This window comes from Rhinoraja longicauda, chromosome 32 (genome assembly GCF_053455715.1).
Source record: "Rhinoraja longicauda isolate Sanriku21f chromosome 32, sRhiLon1.1, whole genome shotgun sequence".
Taxonomy (NCBI): Eukaryota; Metazoa; Chordata; class Chondrichthyes; order Rajiformes; family Arhynchobatidae; genus Rhinoraja; species Rhinoraja longicauda.
This window is the reverse complement of record NC_135984.1, coordinates 23,387,916-23,403,674: the sequence shown is the minus strand read 5'-3', so window position 1 is coordinate 23,403,674 and position 15,759 is coordinate 23,387,916. Positions and strand designations below refer to the sequence as shown.

The following is a 15,759-nucleotide window of genomic DNA, read 5'->3' as shown; positions in this document are numbered from 1 at the left end:
AGACCTTATAATGCTCCACATATAAATGTTTCTCCATATGTTATTTTGTTTCTTTTGCAGTCACTATCATTCTTTGTTCCAAGGATCTTGTTTATAGGACTAAGAGGCAAATGGGTTAAACATCTTGGTCAGCATGGTTGAGTTGGGCCCGATTCCATCCTGTGTAACATACAGCAATGGGATCGGTTTCTCTCTAGCCATCTTGTCTAAGCTCTCCATGGTCTCCAACAACCTCCTCCGTTCCAAAGAGAAGAAGCCTTGCATCCACCATACTGAAGTTATTTATCCCCACAATCATATTAATAAAACAGAGGGCGCTGAAGGAATTCGGTCTGAAGGGGGGCCCTGATCTGAAATATTCCCTGTTCATTCCCTCTACCGATGCTTCGTTTAGGTTAGATACAGCGTGGAAACAAGCCCTCTGCCCACCGAGTCCGCGCCGATCAGCGATCCACGTACACTAGCACTATCCTACACACTAGGGACAATTTACAAAGCCTGTACGTCTTTGGAGTGTGGGAGGAAACCAGAGCACCCGGGGAAAACCCACGCAGTCACAGAGACAGAACGTGTAGTCAGGATCAAACCAGGGTCTCTGGTGCTGTAAGGGAGCATCTCTGAGCCACAGTGTCGCCCAATGCTGGCAGACCCACTGAGTTCCTCCAAGACCCCAATATCTGCAGTTCCTTGTGTCATCATTTTAGTAAATCCTGTCCACACCCTCTCCATAATTTTTGTCTGTGACACCCAGAAATAGACACAATATTGCAGTTATAATCAAAGTGTTATTTTACAAATGTTTGTCGTGACTTCTTTGCTCTTGTAACCTACACCTCCATTTATAAAACCAGGATCCTACTTTCTCAAACTTTCTCCATTTTCAATATTATATGTATATGTACCCCCAGTACCCCCAGATCTCGTTGAATTTGAACCCACTTTAGTTTAGGTTGTCTCTTCTCAATTTAGAACATCACATTTGTTCACATTTAAATGTAATCTACCATCCTTCCAATCTGTCTGTAATTCCTTAGTCTCTGCCGAAAGTTCCCAAGATACCACAGGATTCTGTTCCAGAGAACTATTCATAACCCTATTCAGAACTATTCATAACCCAAGGTATCAAAAAATGCTGGAGTAACTCAGCAGGTCAGGCAGCATCTAGGAGAGAAGGAATGGGTGACGTTTCGGGTCGAGACCCTTCTTCAGTCTGACCCGAAACGTCACCCATTCCCTCTCCTTGAGGCTGCCTGGCCTGCTGAGTTACTCCAGCATTTTGTGATACCTTCGATTTGTACCAGCATCTGCAGTTATTTTCCTACATTCACAACCCAAATGCTCCTATTACTACCCCTTGTTAGAATCCACTGTAAACTAATTCTAATCCATTAAACACCCTATGTTTCACTAGCCTATGTTTCCTGTTCTCAACTTAAACAAGTTTTTTTGTCTGCTGGTCACTTTCTTTCTTTTATCGATTTATTTTAATATTGAATATAATGTACTTGAATCCCTGGATAACATGCTTCCTGATACTGTGTACTTGTTGGCTGGCAGGACCATCGAGCCAGCGTCAGTGACTACTCCCAGTGCGACATTCTCTGCAACCAGACCCTGTTCACGCTCTGCTTGGCCGGCCAACAACAGACCCCTGAAATAAAGAGGCAAGCCTGGAGCCTTGTCGAGAGAAGGGATTACCAGGCAAACTGAGGCAAAGGTTCGAGGATGAGCTAAAAGCCTCTTCAAGGAAATGTAATGTGTTCACTGACCCCAGGGAATCCTTGGCCCATGGTCATAGAGTCATAGTCATGGAGTGTGGAAACACACCCTTCGGCTCAACTTGCCCACACCGATCAACATGTCCCAGCTACAATAGTCCCACCGGCCAGCGTTTGGCCCATATCCCTCTAAACCTGTCCTATCCTGTCTAATTCTTTCTTAAATTTTGTGATAGTCTCTGCCTCAACGACCTCCTCTGGCATCTAGTTTTGTGTGTCGTCTCTTTGTGGAAAACGGTTACCCCTCAGATTCCTATTAAATCTTTTCCCTTTCACCTTAAACCTATGTTCTCTGGTTCTTGATTCCCCTACTCTGGGCAAAAGACTCTATGCGTCTATCTGATCTTTTTCTCTCATGCTTTTATACACCTCTATAAGATCACCCCTCATCCTCCTGCGCTCCAAGGAATAGAGTCCCAGCCTGCTTAACCTCTCCCTATATATCAGACCCTCTAGTCCTGGCAACGTCCTCGTAAACCTTCTCTGTACACTTTCCCACTTGACAACATCTTGTCTATAACATGGTACCCAGAACGGAACTAAATACTCTAAATATGGCCTCACCAACAACTTACATTAGTGTGGCATGACCTCCCAGTATAACTGCAACATGACCTCCCAGTCCAACAAAGTAAAGAAGGAGCAAATAGAATGATGTTGAGGGCAGCAGCGGTAGAGTTGCTGCTTTACAGCGAATGCAGCGCCGGAGCCCCGGGTTCGATCCCGACTACGGGGGCTGTCTGTTCGGTGTTTGTACGTTCTCCCCGTGACCCGCGTGGGTTTTCTCAGAGATCTTCGGTTTCCTCCCACACTCCAAAGACGTACAGGTTTGTAGGTAAATTGGCTTGGTAAATGTAAAAAAAAATGTCCCTAGTGGGTGTAGGATAGTGTTAATGTGCGGGGATCACTGGTCGGCGCGGACCCGGTGGGCCGAACTTGAGGTTGGTTTAGTTGGGCAGTTGTTGAGATGTTATGCCATTTCAGAATTTATATAGGTCTTCTGCGTGCTTCTGATGCATGGGACTTGGGGTTCAGTTTAGTTTTGTTTAGTTTCGTTTCTCTAAACTAAACTAAACTAAACTAAACCTCAAGCCCATGCATCAGAAGCACACAGAAGACCTAAACTGGGTAAATTCTGAAATGGCATAACATTTCAACAACTGCCCACCCATCCCCCCTTCAGCCATCCCCTGCCCCTTTCTATGGTTCCCACATTGACCTCAGGGGTCACCTCAGAACCTACAAAACTGGTAGAGGCAAATCACCCTTTGCCTAAGGAATGACGACTATAATTTATAACTTTAAGTTATAAATAAAAGTCACTTTATTCATTAGTTAGATTTCTGTCTCTTATTCTCAGGTATCAACGCAAAAAGGAGTGATTTCTGCAATTTGAGCAAATCCTAAATAAAAAGTTTCCTTTGGTTATTATTTAAATTGAGTAAGGTAATCAGACAAGTGGCTGGGAAGGAGAGATGTTTACTTCTGCATAATAGATAGAACATAAAGCAGATTAGTAAACTTGAGAGGAGTTTATCAAGGAAGATGAAATAAATAATTCAGGGTTAATTTGAGACCTGGTCAGTGCCTCTTGTTCCTCGGGGCCATTCCTGCACACGACGGCAGTCCAGGCATCTCGCTGTGATTATACCAGTCTTCCCATGAAAGCAGCGTGGCTGGAAATCCCTCTGAAAGGACTGAGGAACTCATCCCAGGACAGCTTGTTCTGACGTCACGCTGGTCAGAGGGGTGTTCTCCGCATATCCTGTGCCCTCCTCTGCAGCATGGTCCCGAAATGGGTGATGGATTGACTTGGAATTCTCAAATTCTGTTCAAGTTTCTCTGGATTCTGCCTCCATTGGCTCTCGGTAAGAACTGGAAGTGTAACCTGTCTGTTTCTAACACCGCATAAGTTTAGTCTACACTTGCGAATTGTGTTTTAATGTCAACGAGCAGTACTTTACAATTGAAGATAGACACAAAAAGCTGGAGTGACTCAGCCGGGACAGCACGCGAAACGTCACCCATTCCTTCTCTCCAGAGATGCTGCCTGACCCGCTGAGTTACTCCAGCCTTTGGTGTCTATCTTCGGTTTAAACCAGCACCTGCAGTTCCTTCCTGCACAATACTTTACAATTGGACTGGTTGGTTTCAAAATGTGTAGGAAGGAACTGCAGATGCTGGTTTACACCGAAGATGGACACAAAATGCTGGAGTAACTCAATGGGTCAGGCAGCATCTCTGGAGAGAAGGAATCGGTAAGGCTTCGGGTCGGGACCTGAGTGTCTGAAGGAATATCTTGACCCAAAACGTCACCTACTCCTTTTCTCCAGAGACGCTGCCTGACCCGCTGAGTTACTCCAGCAATTTGTGCCTGTCTATGGTTGGTTTCAATCTGGACAATGAAGTACTGTTGCAGGAGGATGTTCGGCTCGGCATATCTGACCGCGTTTCAAACAAAACGTTTAGTATATTATTATTGTCACGCGTGTTGACGTAGAGTGAAAAGTATTTTTGTACTGTGCAATGCAGTCGGTGAAAAGACTATACTTGATTACAATCAAGCTGTCCACAGTGTACAGAGACAGGATAAAGGGAATACCGTTTAGTGCAAGGTAAAGTCCAGTAAAGTCTAATTAAGATAGACTGAGGATCTCCAATGAGGTGATACACCTGCTTAAGTGTATGTGCACCGATGAGCCAAAACATTAAGACCACTGACAGGCGAAGTGAATAACATTGATTAACTTGTTACAATGGCACCTGTCAAGGGGTGGGATACATTCTGGTTGGTGACAGGATGGTTCAGTTGCCTGATAAACAGCTGGGAAATGGGCATGATCATCCCAAATTACTTACTCCATGAAAACTGTCTGAAGCTTGCGTAAAGCAAGTAGCCTTCGTTCCTGGACAATTTTTTCCAGGTTGGATTCTAGTCCAGGTTTCTCATCTTAAAGACCCTGTGAAACAGACCAGAGCAAAAGGAAATCAGAGATAAAAAATCTCTCTCTTCTGCCGGAAGAGGGAAAGGAACAGATTCTCTGACAATAACTCAGCAGGTCAGGCAGCGTCTAGTAGAGAGGGAATTCCTTCTCTCCTGAGATGCTGCCTGACCTGCTGAGTTACTCCAGCATTTTGTGATACCTTCGATTTGTACCAGCATCTGCAGTTATTTTCCTAGACGATTCTCTGACAATGGTGCAAAACCATTGATAAGAGTGGGACTTTGTGCAGCTGGCTGCTGCAGGAGAGGCTGATTCAAATACATTGGTCCATTTGAAGGGAGTCCAGATAATTATTTTAAGGGTTAACTATAGAAGGTTTACAAAAAAAACCCCATAAAGTGCTGGAGTAACTCAGGGGGACAGGCAGCATCTCTGAAAAAGGATGGGTGATGTTTTGGGTCGAGACTCTCTGCAGACTGAAAGTAGATACCAATCCAAAATGTCACCTATCCATGTTCTCCGGAGATGCTGCCTGACCCGCTGAGTTACTCTAGCATTTTGTGTCTCTCTTTGGTATGAAGCAGTTATATTGCAGTTCCTTGCTTTTACATGGATAGGTAATGTTTCGGGTTGGGACCCTTCTTCAGACTGATTGAAACTGGTTAATGCTGCCTGACCCATTGAGTTACTTCAGCACTTTGTTATTTTTTCTGTGAACCGGTATGGGAATTCTATGAAGAGAATGTCAGGGTAGGGTCAACCCCAGTGTTGATGTCCCCCTCGTCTACATGTCGCCCACTCCCCCCCCCCAAGCTCCCACCCACCTACAACAAGCAATAACGTCAGAATTCAGCAATAGTATTGCAGGAAAAGAAGACACAGAGTGCTGGAGTAATTCCGCGGGTCAGGCAGTATCTCTGGAGAACATGGATAGGTGACATTTTAGGTCGGGGCTTTTCTTTGGGTCTCAAGAAGGTTCCCACCCGGAACGGTCACTGTCCATGTTCTCCAGCCGTGCTGCCTGACTTGTGGTGTTACTCCAGCCATTTGTGTCTTTTTAAAAAAAAACAACACCCGCAGTTCCTTGCATCTAGTATTACAGGATATGGGATTGTATTGGTAGTAAGGTTTCATCATATATATACAGCCGGAAACAGGCCTTTTTCGGCCCACCAAGTCCGTGCCGCCCAGTGATCCCCGTACATTAACACTATCCTACACCCACTAGGGACAATTACATTTTTACCCAGCCAATTAACCTACATACCTGTACGTCTTTGGAGTGTGGGAGGAAACCGAAGATCTCGGAGAAAACCCACGCAGGTCACGGGGAGAACGTACAAACTCCTTACAGTGCAGCACCCGTAGTCAGGATCGAACCTGAGTCTCCGGCGCTGCATTCGCTGTAAAGCAGCAACTCTACCGCTGTGCTACCGTGTTTCAAATGTTTCAAAGGTCTTTTATTGTCACGTGTACCAATTAAGGTACAGTGACATTCGCATTACCATACAGCCATACTAAAAAAAGCAACAAGACGCACAACTACATAAACGTTAACGTAAACACCCACCACAGTGGATTCCCCACATTCCTCACTTTGATGGAAGGCAATAAAGTCTAATCTACTGTGCAAGTCTGTCGTGAAAGTCTTTTCGGAGTTTATACGTTTAGGTTGCTATCCTTGAACATTATCTAAGGTGACAGGCAGGTATTGTGTTGTTGGGGCTGTGTGCTTTGGGTAGGATATCAAACCTGCTTAAGTGTATGTACACCGATGAGCCAAAACATTAAGACCACGGACAGGTGAATAACATTGATTATCTTGTTACAATGGCACCTGTCAAGGAGTGGGATATATTCGGCAGCAAGTGAACAGTCAATTCTTGAAGTTGATGTGTTGGATGCAGGAGAAATGGGCAGGAGTAAAGACCTGAACGACTTTGACAAGGGCCAAATTGTTATGGCCAGACGACTGGGTCAGAGCATCTCTGAAACGGCAAGGCTTGTGGGGTGCTCCCGGTCAGCAGTGGTGAGTACCTACCGACAGTGGTCCAAGGAGGGACAAACCACAAACCGGCGACAGGGTGTTGGGCGCCCAAGGCTCATCGATGCGCGAGGGCAAAGTAGGCTATCCCGTCTGGTCCGAATCAACAGAAGGTCGACTGTGGCACAAGTCGCAGAAAATTTTAACGGTGGTCACGGGAGGAATGTGTCACAATACAAAGTGCATCGCACCCTGCTGCGTATGGGGCTGCACACGGAGGACCAACAGCATATTAGGCAGGTGGGCATAATGTTTTGGCTGATCGGTGTATATGTAGGTTACGTGACAAAACGTAAAGAGGAGTGGCAAGTTTACTCGAGGAGCTGGCTGATCATATCCCTCAACCAAACCAAAGACAACGAGCTTGACTGCTCACCCAGCTGTCTGCAGGATCTCGCTGAGGATGAGTATTGGTTATGCTCATCAACAGAATGGAACTCATCACAGTTCAAAGTGATTAAGTGTGGGGAATGTTTCAAATGTCCATTTGTGATGCAGTGAGGCGTTATATAAAGACAAGGCTGACTGAAGAATGCCGCTGTGATGTGGGGGTTACACCTTGGCTTTTCCCCTTCTACTTGACACTTGATGTTGAGCTCCACAACGTTCCATGTTCAGCACCGCTCCCAGTTTTCATTGACGGAGGTTTGCCACATCGAGGAGTGGTGCAAGTCTGAGCCTCTGCTTGAAGTGTGGAATCATCTGCTCAACCAACTGGTGTTTCCCTTTGTCCAACCCCTTGGGCTTCTGTGCCCACATTCCTGCCTTCAATGACCACATTCTCAGCCCATGGCAGCCGCCTCCTCTTTCATGGCTTTGCCATGCAACCCACCCTCTGCTTCTCTGCTCTGATTCCATCTCCACCCATTACTTCTTGGTTCTTGGTTCTTGGCCCTCCAAAATATTCCCAATAGAATTTAAACTGGAGCGGCAGAGTATGGACTGAAACAAGAAGGGCTTTTTGGAGAAGAAGAGCTGCCTTAAATTTATTTGCATCTGGTTGACTTCTTCCTTTACTTGGCCCAGGGGTATGAATATTGGTTTCTCTAACTTCAAGTAACCCCTCTCTCTCCGTCCCTCCTCCACCCACAACACACCACCTTTCATTCTCAGCTAGCTACAGCTAACAATGGCCTGTTTCCTTTATCATTGTCACTTTTTTGCATATCTTTCATTCATCTGTTCTATATCTCTCTACATCATCGTCTACATCCCTCGTTTCCCTTTCCCATGACTTTCAGTCTGAAGAAGGGTCTCGACCCGAAACGTCACCCATTCCTTCTCTCCAGAGTTGCTGCCCGCCCCGCTGAGTTACTCCGGCATTTTTGTGTCTATCTTTGGCCATTAGCGCCATCTTTATCCTAATACAGTAGCTCCGTCTCTTCCGTACTTGCCTCCCCTGTTCTCACCCTTTGAAAAAGATGACATCTCCTGCATCTGGAAGATTGGTCAGGAGGGTTTTATTGTCATATGTCCCAGATAGAACAATGACATTCTTACTGAAGATGTGAAATGCTGAAATGCTAATTGTTCCTCTCTCCACCAACACTGTCGGTTTATTTAGCCGCAGAACTTTCCGCGTTGACTTCTTCACTTAACTTGTTTTCCTTTCCAATCCAGGCTTGGTGATCTTGGATCCGGAGGAGGTCACGTACATCGAGGCCGAGGTGAAAGGGGTCATAGGACGATCTGTGGTGCTGGAATGCGGCCAGACCTTGCCCACCATTTACATCTGGGGCTTCACCAGACCCGGGTCCAGCGGCATCCGAGCCGTGCTGTATAATTACGGGATGGGCGCCAAACTGCAGAAGATGGCCTCCGTGTTCGGTGAGGTGCGGGTGCTCGCCAACAGTGCGTCGTTGGTCATAGACAGGCTGCAGCTGGCAGCGGAGGGACGCTTCACCTGTCAAAGCTTGTACGACAGCAACGACGGAGCCAGGCTTGTCTACATCTTTGTGGATTTGCACGTCCTTGGTGAGTTTGAGATCTTAAATCCGGTTGGCAGTGCGAGTCCACTGCAGTACCCTGTGCATGATTGAGTTTGCTGTACCAGGTTGCAGATATGCATGCTCACATTTATTAGAGCTGCTGCCTCACAGTGCCAGAGACACACATTCCATCCTGACCTCGGGTGCTGTCTGAATGGAGTTTGAACGTTCTCCCTGTGTGTGTGTGTTTCCTTGGGTGCTCTGGTTTCCACACACATCCCAAAGATGTGCGGGTTTGTAGGTTAATTGGCCTTCTGTGAACTGCCTAAAGTGTGTATGGAATGGAGCAAAAGTGGGACTAGGGTAAACGGGAGATGGTGATGATTGATGTGGACTCGGTGGGATGAAGGGACTGCTTCCATCCCTCTATCTTTTAACCTGTTAAGCAATCAAGCTGGGTTAGACATGAGAGAAAATGGGAATCTCCAATTACATTCAGCAACGTATATTGAAAAGCAAATTGTTCATCAGCAATTCTCTCTGGGGTGACTGACAGTGAGTTGGGTGGCTTTGACAGGACTTTGATTGTACCATATTCAATTGTAGCTAAATGAAATTAGCAAGTAAAATTATAAAAAAGCCTAGGTAAATAGGAAGGAACCAAGGAAAAAATACATTGGTAGAAAGAATAAAGAGGAGGGAATGAAGAAATATTTTTTCACCTGGATGGTGAGGTGAATCTGGAACTCACGGCTGAGAGAAAGGTGGAGACAAAACTCTCACCGCCTTTATAAAAAGCTGGAGATAAGAGGCAACATTTATGAGTATTTTGCCATTTTAATGAGGAGAGATGAGAGGATGCTGAAAGGAGATTTAATCGAGGCAAATAGATGCTGGAAGGTAGAACTAAAACAGAAGACTGGAGGAATTAGCAGTCTCTCAGCGGCAGTGGAGGCAAAAGGTTGAAAGTTGATTTCGTTTCATTTAGATACAGTGTGGAAATATGCCCTTCGGCCCACCAAGTCTGCGCAGACCAATGATCACCCATACGCCAGTTCTATCCTACACACACAAACCTGCGTGTCTTTGGGATGTGGGAGGAAACTGGAGCACCTGGAGAAAACCCACGCAGTCACAGGGAGAACCTGCAAACTCCACACAAACTGCACTTGCGCCAGGATCGAGCCCGGGTCTCTGGCGCTGTAAGGCAGCAACTCTATCGCTGCGGCACTGTGCCACTCCCTGATGTTTTGAGTTGAGACCCTTTCTCAGGACTAGAATGATGCTGAGTTTCTCCAGTGTACAGTTTGAGAAACGTTGGACGTGTGCTTGAAGAACCATGGACTTCAGGGCTATGGTTCTGGTGCTGGAAGGTGGCATTTGGTTGGGGTAGTTCTTATTAGACTGGCCTGGAATTAATGGGCTGAATGGCCTCCTTCTGAGTTGTAATGTTTCTACGATTCCAAATCAGAGTGGTTTGAAAAAAAGTTTGAAAGAAGAAGAAGTCTTTCCTTTGCATAATACTATTCACAATGCTTCAGAAAGCAATCCAGCTGTTCAGTTTAGTTTATTGTCACATGTACCGAGGTACAGTGAAAAGCTTTTGCCGCGTGCTAACCAGCGGAAAGACAATACATGATTACAATCGAGCCATTCACAGTGTACAGATACATGAAAAGGGAATAAGGTTTAGTGCAAGGTTAGGCCAGTAAAGTTCAATCAAAGATAGTCCGATGATCACCAAGGAAGTAGATAGTAGTTCAGCACTGCTCTCTGGTTGTGGTAGGGTGGTTCAGTTGCCTGATAACAGCCGGGAAGAAACTGTCTCTGAATCTGGAGGTGTGCGTTTCCACCTTTTGCTCGATGGGAGAGGGGAGAAGAGGGAGTGGCCAGGGTGCGACTCGTCCTTGATTATGCTGCTGGCCTTGCCGAGGCAGCGTGAGGTGTAGATGGAGACGGTGGAAGGGAGGTTGGATTGTGTGCAGCACACCTTAGAGTTTATAATCCACGCTTTTCTGACCAATTTCCCTCCGGGAACGAATAAAGTTTAATCGTGTCGTGTCGTCCACGTTCAATAATAAACTAAGCTAAACTAAGCTAAACCATGGACAAGGGGAGGAGTAATCACGTGGCAAAGTAATTAGTGTTGGACTTCAGAAACTGGTCCTAGACCACATCATCTAATTGTCCAAGTGATGGGTCCAGTCAGGAGGCAGGAGGGGTTGTTGTGAAAATATCCCTGCTATTTTGTGGGATTGACTGTGTTCCTTTGACGCCACAGTTCCAATTACCAACCCGTCCATCCAGATGAGCACCTCGTCCCCGGTGGAAGGCTCGGCGGTTTCGATACTGTGTTCCGTGGAGAATGGCACTGGGCCGCTGGAGTACACCTGGAGCAGGCAGGCGACCCTGTCCAGGAGCCCCGTCAACATCTCCGAGACAGCCAGCAGCCTGCTCAACCTCACCGCGGTCAACAGGAACCACACCGGCTGGTACACCTGCTCTGCCAGGAACGAGGTGAATGAGGCCACCAGCAACCGGGTCTGGCTCGACGTCATCTGTGAGTCCCCATCAGTACCTCGGACACAGGACTTATTGACGTGTACAGTTGAAGATCTTGAGGTCATAAGGGCTACTCGAAGTTAGAGAAGTCAATGTTCATACCGCCAGGGTGCAAGCTACCCGGGCAAAATATGAGGTGCTGTTCCTCCAATTTGTGCTGGGCCTCACTCTGACAATGGAGGAGGCCCAGGACAGAAAGGTCAGTGGGGGAATGGGAGGGGGAGTTAAAGTGTTGAGCAACCGGGAGATCAGGTAGGTTTAGGCGGAGTGAGCGGAGGTGTTCAGCAAAACGATCGCCGAGCCTGCGCTTGGTCTTGTCGATATATAGGAGTCCACACCTAGAACAGCGGATACAGCAGATGAGTTTGGAGGAGGTGCAGGTGAACCTCTGCCTCAACTGAAAAGACTGTCCTTGGATGGAGTCGAGGGTGGAGCTTTAGAGGCAGGTGTTGCATTTCCTGCGGTTGCAGGGGAAAGTACCTGGGGAGGGGGTGGTTTGGGTGGGAAGGGACAAGTCGACCAGGGAGTTGCGAAGGGAACGGTCTCTGCAGAAAGTGGAAAGGGGTGGAGATGGAAAGATGTAGCTAGTAGTGGGATCCCGTTGGAAGTGGCGAAAATGTTGGAAGATTATGTGCTGTAACAGAAATTCATCACGGTCTTGCTCTTGAACTGATGGTGGCTCACCCTGTTATTTTCCAGATGGACCGGATCAGCCAGCCATCAACATAACTCCCTTCTCTCTCAATTCAGTGGGTTACTCAGCCATTGAGCAAGACACCGTGTCCATGATCTGTTCAGCCCCTTCCAATCCACCCAGCCAGTACGTGTGGTTCCACAACAACTCTCAGATCTACGCCGGGCAGCAGTTTGTCATCGAGAGAATTTCCCGAAGTCAGACGGGGACGTACATGTGCCTTGCCCACAACACAGTCCTTAACACCAGAACTAAGACCACCATCGTACTCACTGTCTACTGTGAGTAGAATTTAATCTCAAATGATTTGGTTTCACGAATCCTTCTGCACTTTAAACTAAACGCGCAAAACAAAAACTGCAGATGTTGGATATCTGAAATAAAATTCTGGCAAAACTCCGCTGGCCAAGCATCAACTGTGAAAGACCATCCACTTGGAAACATTGATTGTGTTTCTCTCTTCACAGATGCTGCCTGACCTGTTGAGTATTTCCATCATTTTCTGTTTTATTTCAATTCTCTGTGTTTTCTTGCCTTCACTGTATTACTGAATGCAGTGATCTTAGGAAAGCTCACAATTGTTTGGCAAACGTTAAGATTGTCGATGAAATGGAGACCTTTTAAACCTCTGCTGTGAGATTAATAAACTTGTGATGTGCAAGGAGCTGTCAGTATGTTATTGTATCATCCTGCACCAATTCAGAACACTGGGCAGTCACAGTGGCGCAGCGGTAGAGTTGCTGCCTTACAGCGAATGCAGCGCCAGAGACCCGGGTTCGATCCTGACTACGTGTGCTGTCTGTACGGAGTTTGTACGTTCTCCCCGTGACCTGCGTGGGTTTTCTCCGAGATCTTCGGTTTCCTCCCACACTCCAAAGGCGTACAGGTTTGTAGGTTAATTGGCTTGGTCAATGTAAAAATTGTCCCTAGTGGGTGTAGGATAGTGTTATTTTGCGGGGATCGCTGGTCGGCGCGCACCCGGTGGGCCGAAGGGCCTGTTTCCGCACTGTATCTCTAAACTAAACTATCATAGAGGCAGTCAACACAGTGGTGATGGCTTTTTGTATTGCGAGTACAGTTTAGGACAGATACAGGTTAATTGAAATATGGCTTTGGAAAGGGACTGATGTTTTCTGAGAATGCTATTATACTATTCCCAAACTATTATCTATCATGTAATGAAAGAATGATGCAACATTATACTCAAAATGTACAGAAAATGGAAGCTGAAACAGAGTGCATGGCTTGCATTAATGGAAGTTACTGTCGTACCCTCTGCCGTCTTTCTGGCTAAAATCAGCCACCATAGTTTCTGTCAGGGCTTGCCACGGTGGAAGGCATTTATGATTTCATGGAATAGAGAACCATTCCACGGGTGTCCTACATGAAAGATGAAAAATTCATTACTCTTTCTACATTTGTAGTTTCACCACTTGCAATCTGTGGAGATATTTGAAGATCGGTTTAGTGGTATTCAGATTAACACATTTGCACAATGCGTTTGACTTTGAGTTTAATTTATTGTCACGTGTACCGAGCTTATGTTGCATGCTAACCAGACAGTGGAAAGACAATACACGATTGCAATCGAGCCTTTCACAGTGCACAGATACATGAGAAAGGGAACAATGCGAATAACGTTTAGTGCAAGGTAAAACCAGTAAAGTCCAATCAAAGACAGTCTCCAATGACGTAGATAGTAGTTCAGGACTGCTCTCTGGTTGTGGTAGGATGGTTCAGTTGCCTGATAACAGCTGGGAAGAAACTGTCCCTGAATCTGGAGGTGTGCGTTTTCACAGTTCTATACCTTTTGCCCGATGGGAGAGGGGAGGAGAGGGAGTGGCCAGGGTGCAACTGGTCCTTGATTCTGCTGCTGGCTTTGCCGAGGCAGCGTGGGGTGTAAATGGAGTCAATGGAAGGGAGGTTGGTTTGTGTGATGGTCTGGGCTGCGTCCACAAATCTCTGCAATTTCTTGCGGGTCTTGGATGGAGCTGCTCCCAAACCCAAGCTGTGATGCATCCCAATAAAATGCTATCTGCAGCGCATCTGTATGAATTATATGTGATGGAAATGTGGCACTTGGTCATTCTTTTGTGATGTTCTTGGGGCATTAAGATTTGCGGGTTAATTATTGCCCACCTTTGCTCAGGCATTAACCACCTTGGACCCAGCCACCACAGACTTGGGTGCTTTTCCCAATAACCTTTCATTGATGCTCCTGTCAACAGACTCCCGTGAGCACAAGCAGATGAATCACATATATCTGAATGTTATCCAGGCGCATGGATCTCATGCTTAAAGAAGATGTGAGGAAGAAGTAGCCGAGTTGAAGTGATTACTGCTTCAGTACATTGGTATTGTGATGGCGATGGGGAACTGAGGGGTGAAGGGGAAAGTGGTCATTGGAGGCAAGAATCAAGAGGTCATAAGGCCATAATTGATAGGAGTAGAATTAGGCCATTCGGCCCATCAAGGCTACTCTGCCATTCAATCATGGCTGATCTATCTCTCCCTCCTAGCCCCATTCTCCTCCCTTCTCCCCATAACGCCTGACACCCGCACTAATCAAGCATCTATCTATCTCCACCTGAAAAATATCCACTGACTTGGCCTCCACAGCCTTGTGTGGCAAAGTATTCCACAGATTCGCCACCCTCTGACTGAAGATATTTCTCCTCACCTCCTTCCTGAAAGAACGTCCTTTAATTATGAGGCTGCGACCTCTAGTCGTAGACTCTCCCACTGGTGGAAACATTTGAAGTTCATTTGAATGGAGCGGGTTGCTAGGACAGGAACACTGAGGATGCCCCTCGATGTGATCTCCTGTGCGTGGTGAGATGTCTTCTTTACAATCACAGTATCTCTGGGGTAAACCTGTACAGAATACACCCTGGTGGTCGGCATAGTGGCATAGCGGTAGAGTTGCTGCCACACTGAGTCAGAGAGCAATGTTTGATCCTGACTGCGGGCACTGTCTGTATGGAGTTTGTACGTTCTTCCTGTGACCGCGTGGGTTTTCTCCGGGTGTTCCGGTTTCTTCCCACATTCCAAAGACACGCAGGTTTGTAGGTTAATTGACTTCTCTAAATTACCCCTAGTATGTACGAATGCATAAGTGGGATAACATAGAACTAGTGTGAATGAGCGATCGATGGTCGTCATGGACTCGATGGGCCGAAGGGCCTGTTTCTACGCTAGATCTCTAAACGGAATATAATGTCTATTTCTTGAGAATGAAGCCAACATTCTCCCTCGATTTTGGATTCACCTCTGAAGAACACCTCGTCTAACTAACCTTTACTTCTTGAAATTTGCCACCTTTGGCATTGCACGAGGCAGGTCAGAGGTTCTGCAGATTCAGAATGATGGAGGTATCGTTGAATGGAAGACACAATTTCTGTTTTCAATCTGTTTAAATTACCCTGTCTCTCTATGGAACATCAAATGTAACTAGCTTCAAGTTAGCACTTGCCCTTTAACCCCTTTCCTTTGCACCATCTCGGAGTCCTTGCAGTTGGACAATCAACTTCCTCCTCTCCACTTTCAACATTCAAAAGGGATTGTTCATCTTACAACTCCCTGATCTGTTCTTCCATCTCCACCAACTCCCCATGGCACTTTCCCACACTATTATAGAAAAGCAACTCCTGCCCTTTTACCTTCCCACCACATCCCCTTCACCCCCCCCCCCCCCCCAACAGTCCTTCTAGGTGAAACGCCAGGCCTCTTTAATCTCAGCATGAAACTATTTTATGCATTTTTGACATTGGGTATCTGAATTGTACCAGGTATTTGCAGCGGTGACTGG

At 46.5% G+C, this 15,759-nt stretch overlaps 1 protein-coding gene across 1 annotated transcript in view; it reads left to right on the top strand.

Annotated features, from left to right (window-relative positions):
* The window catches only part of vsig10l2 (V-set and immunoglobulin domain containing 10 like 2), a 64,957-nt gene that overhangs the window by 5,817 nt on the left and 43,381 nt on the right, over window positions 1-15,759 (top strand). Inside the window, exons 3-7 of the mRNA XM_078426625.1 lie at window positions 1,558-1,701; window positions 3,562-3,646; window positions 8,388-8,741; window positions 10,977-11,255; window positions 11,957-12,232. Of these exons, the coding sequence (XP_078282751.1) occupies window positions 1,558-1,701; window positions 3,562-3,646; window positions 8,388-8,741; window positions 10,977-11,255; window positions 11,957-12,232 (1,138 nt within the window). The remainder of the gene's footprint in view (window positions 1-1,557; window positions 1,702-3,561; window positions 3,647-8,387; window positions 8,742-10,976; window positions 11,256-11,956; window positions 12,233-15,759) is intronic.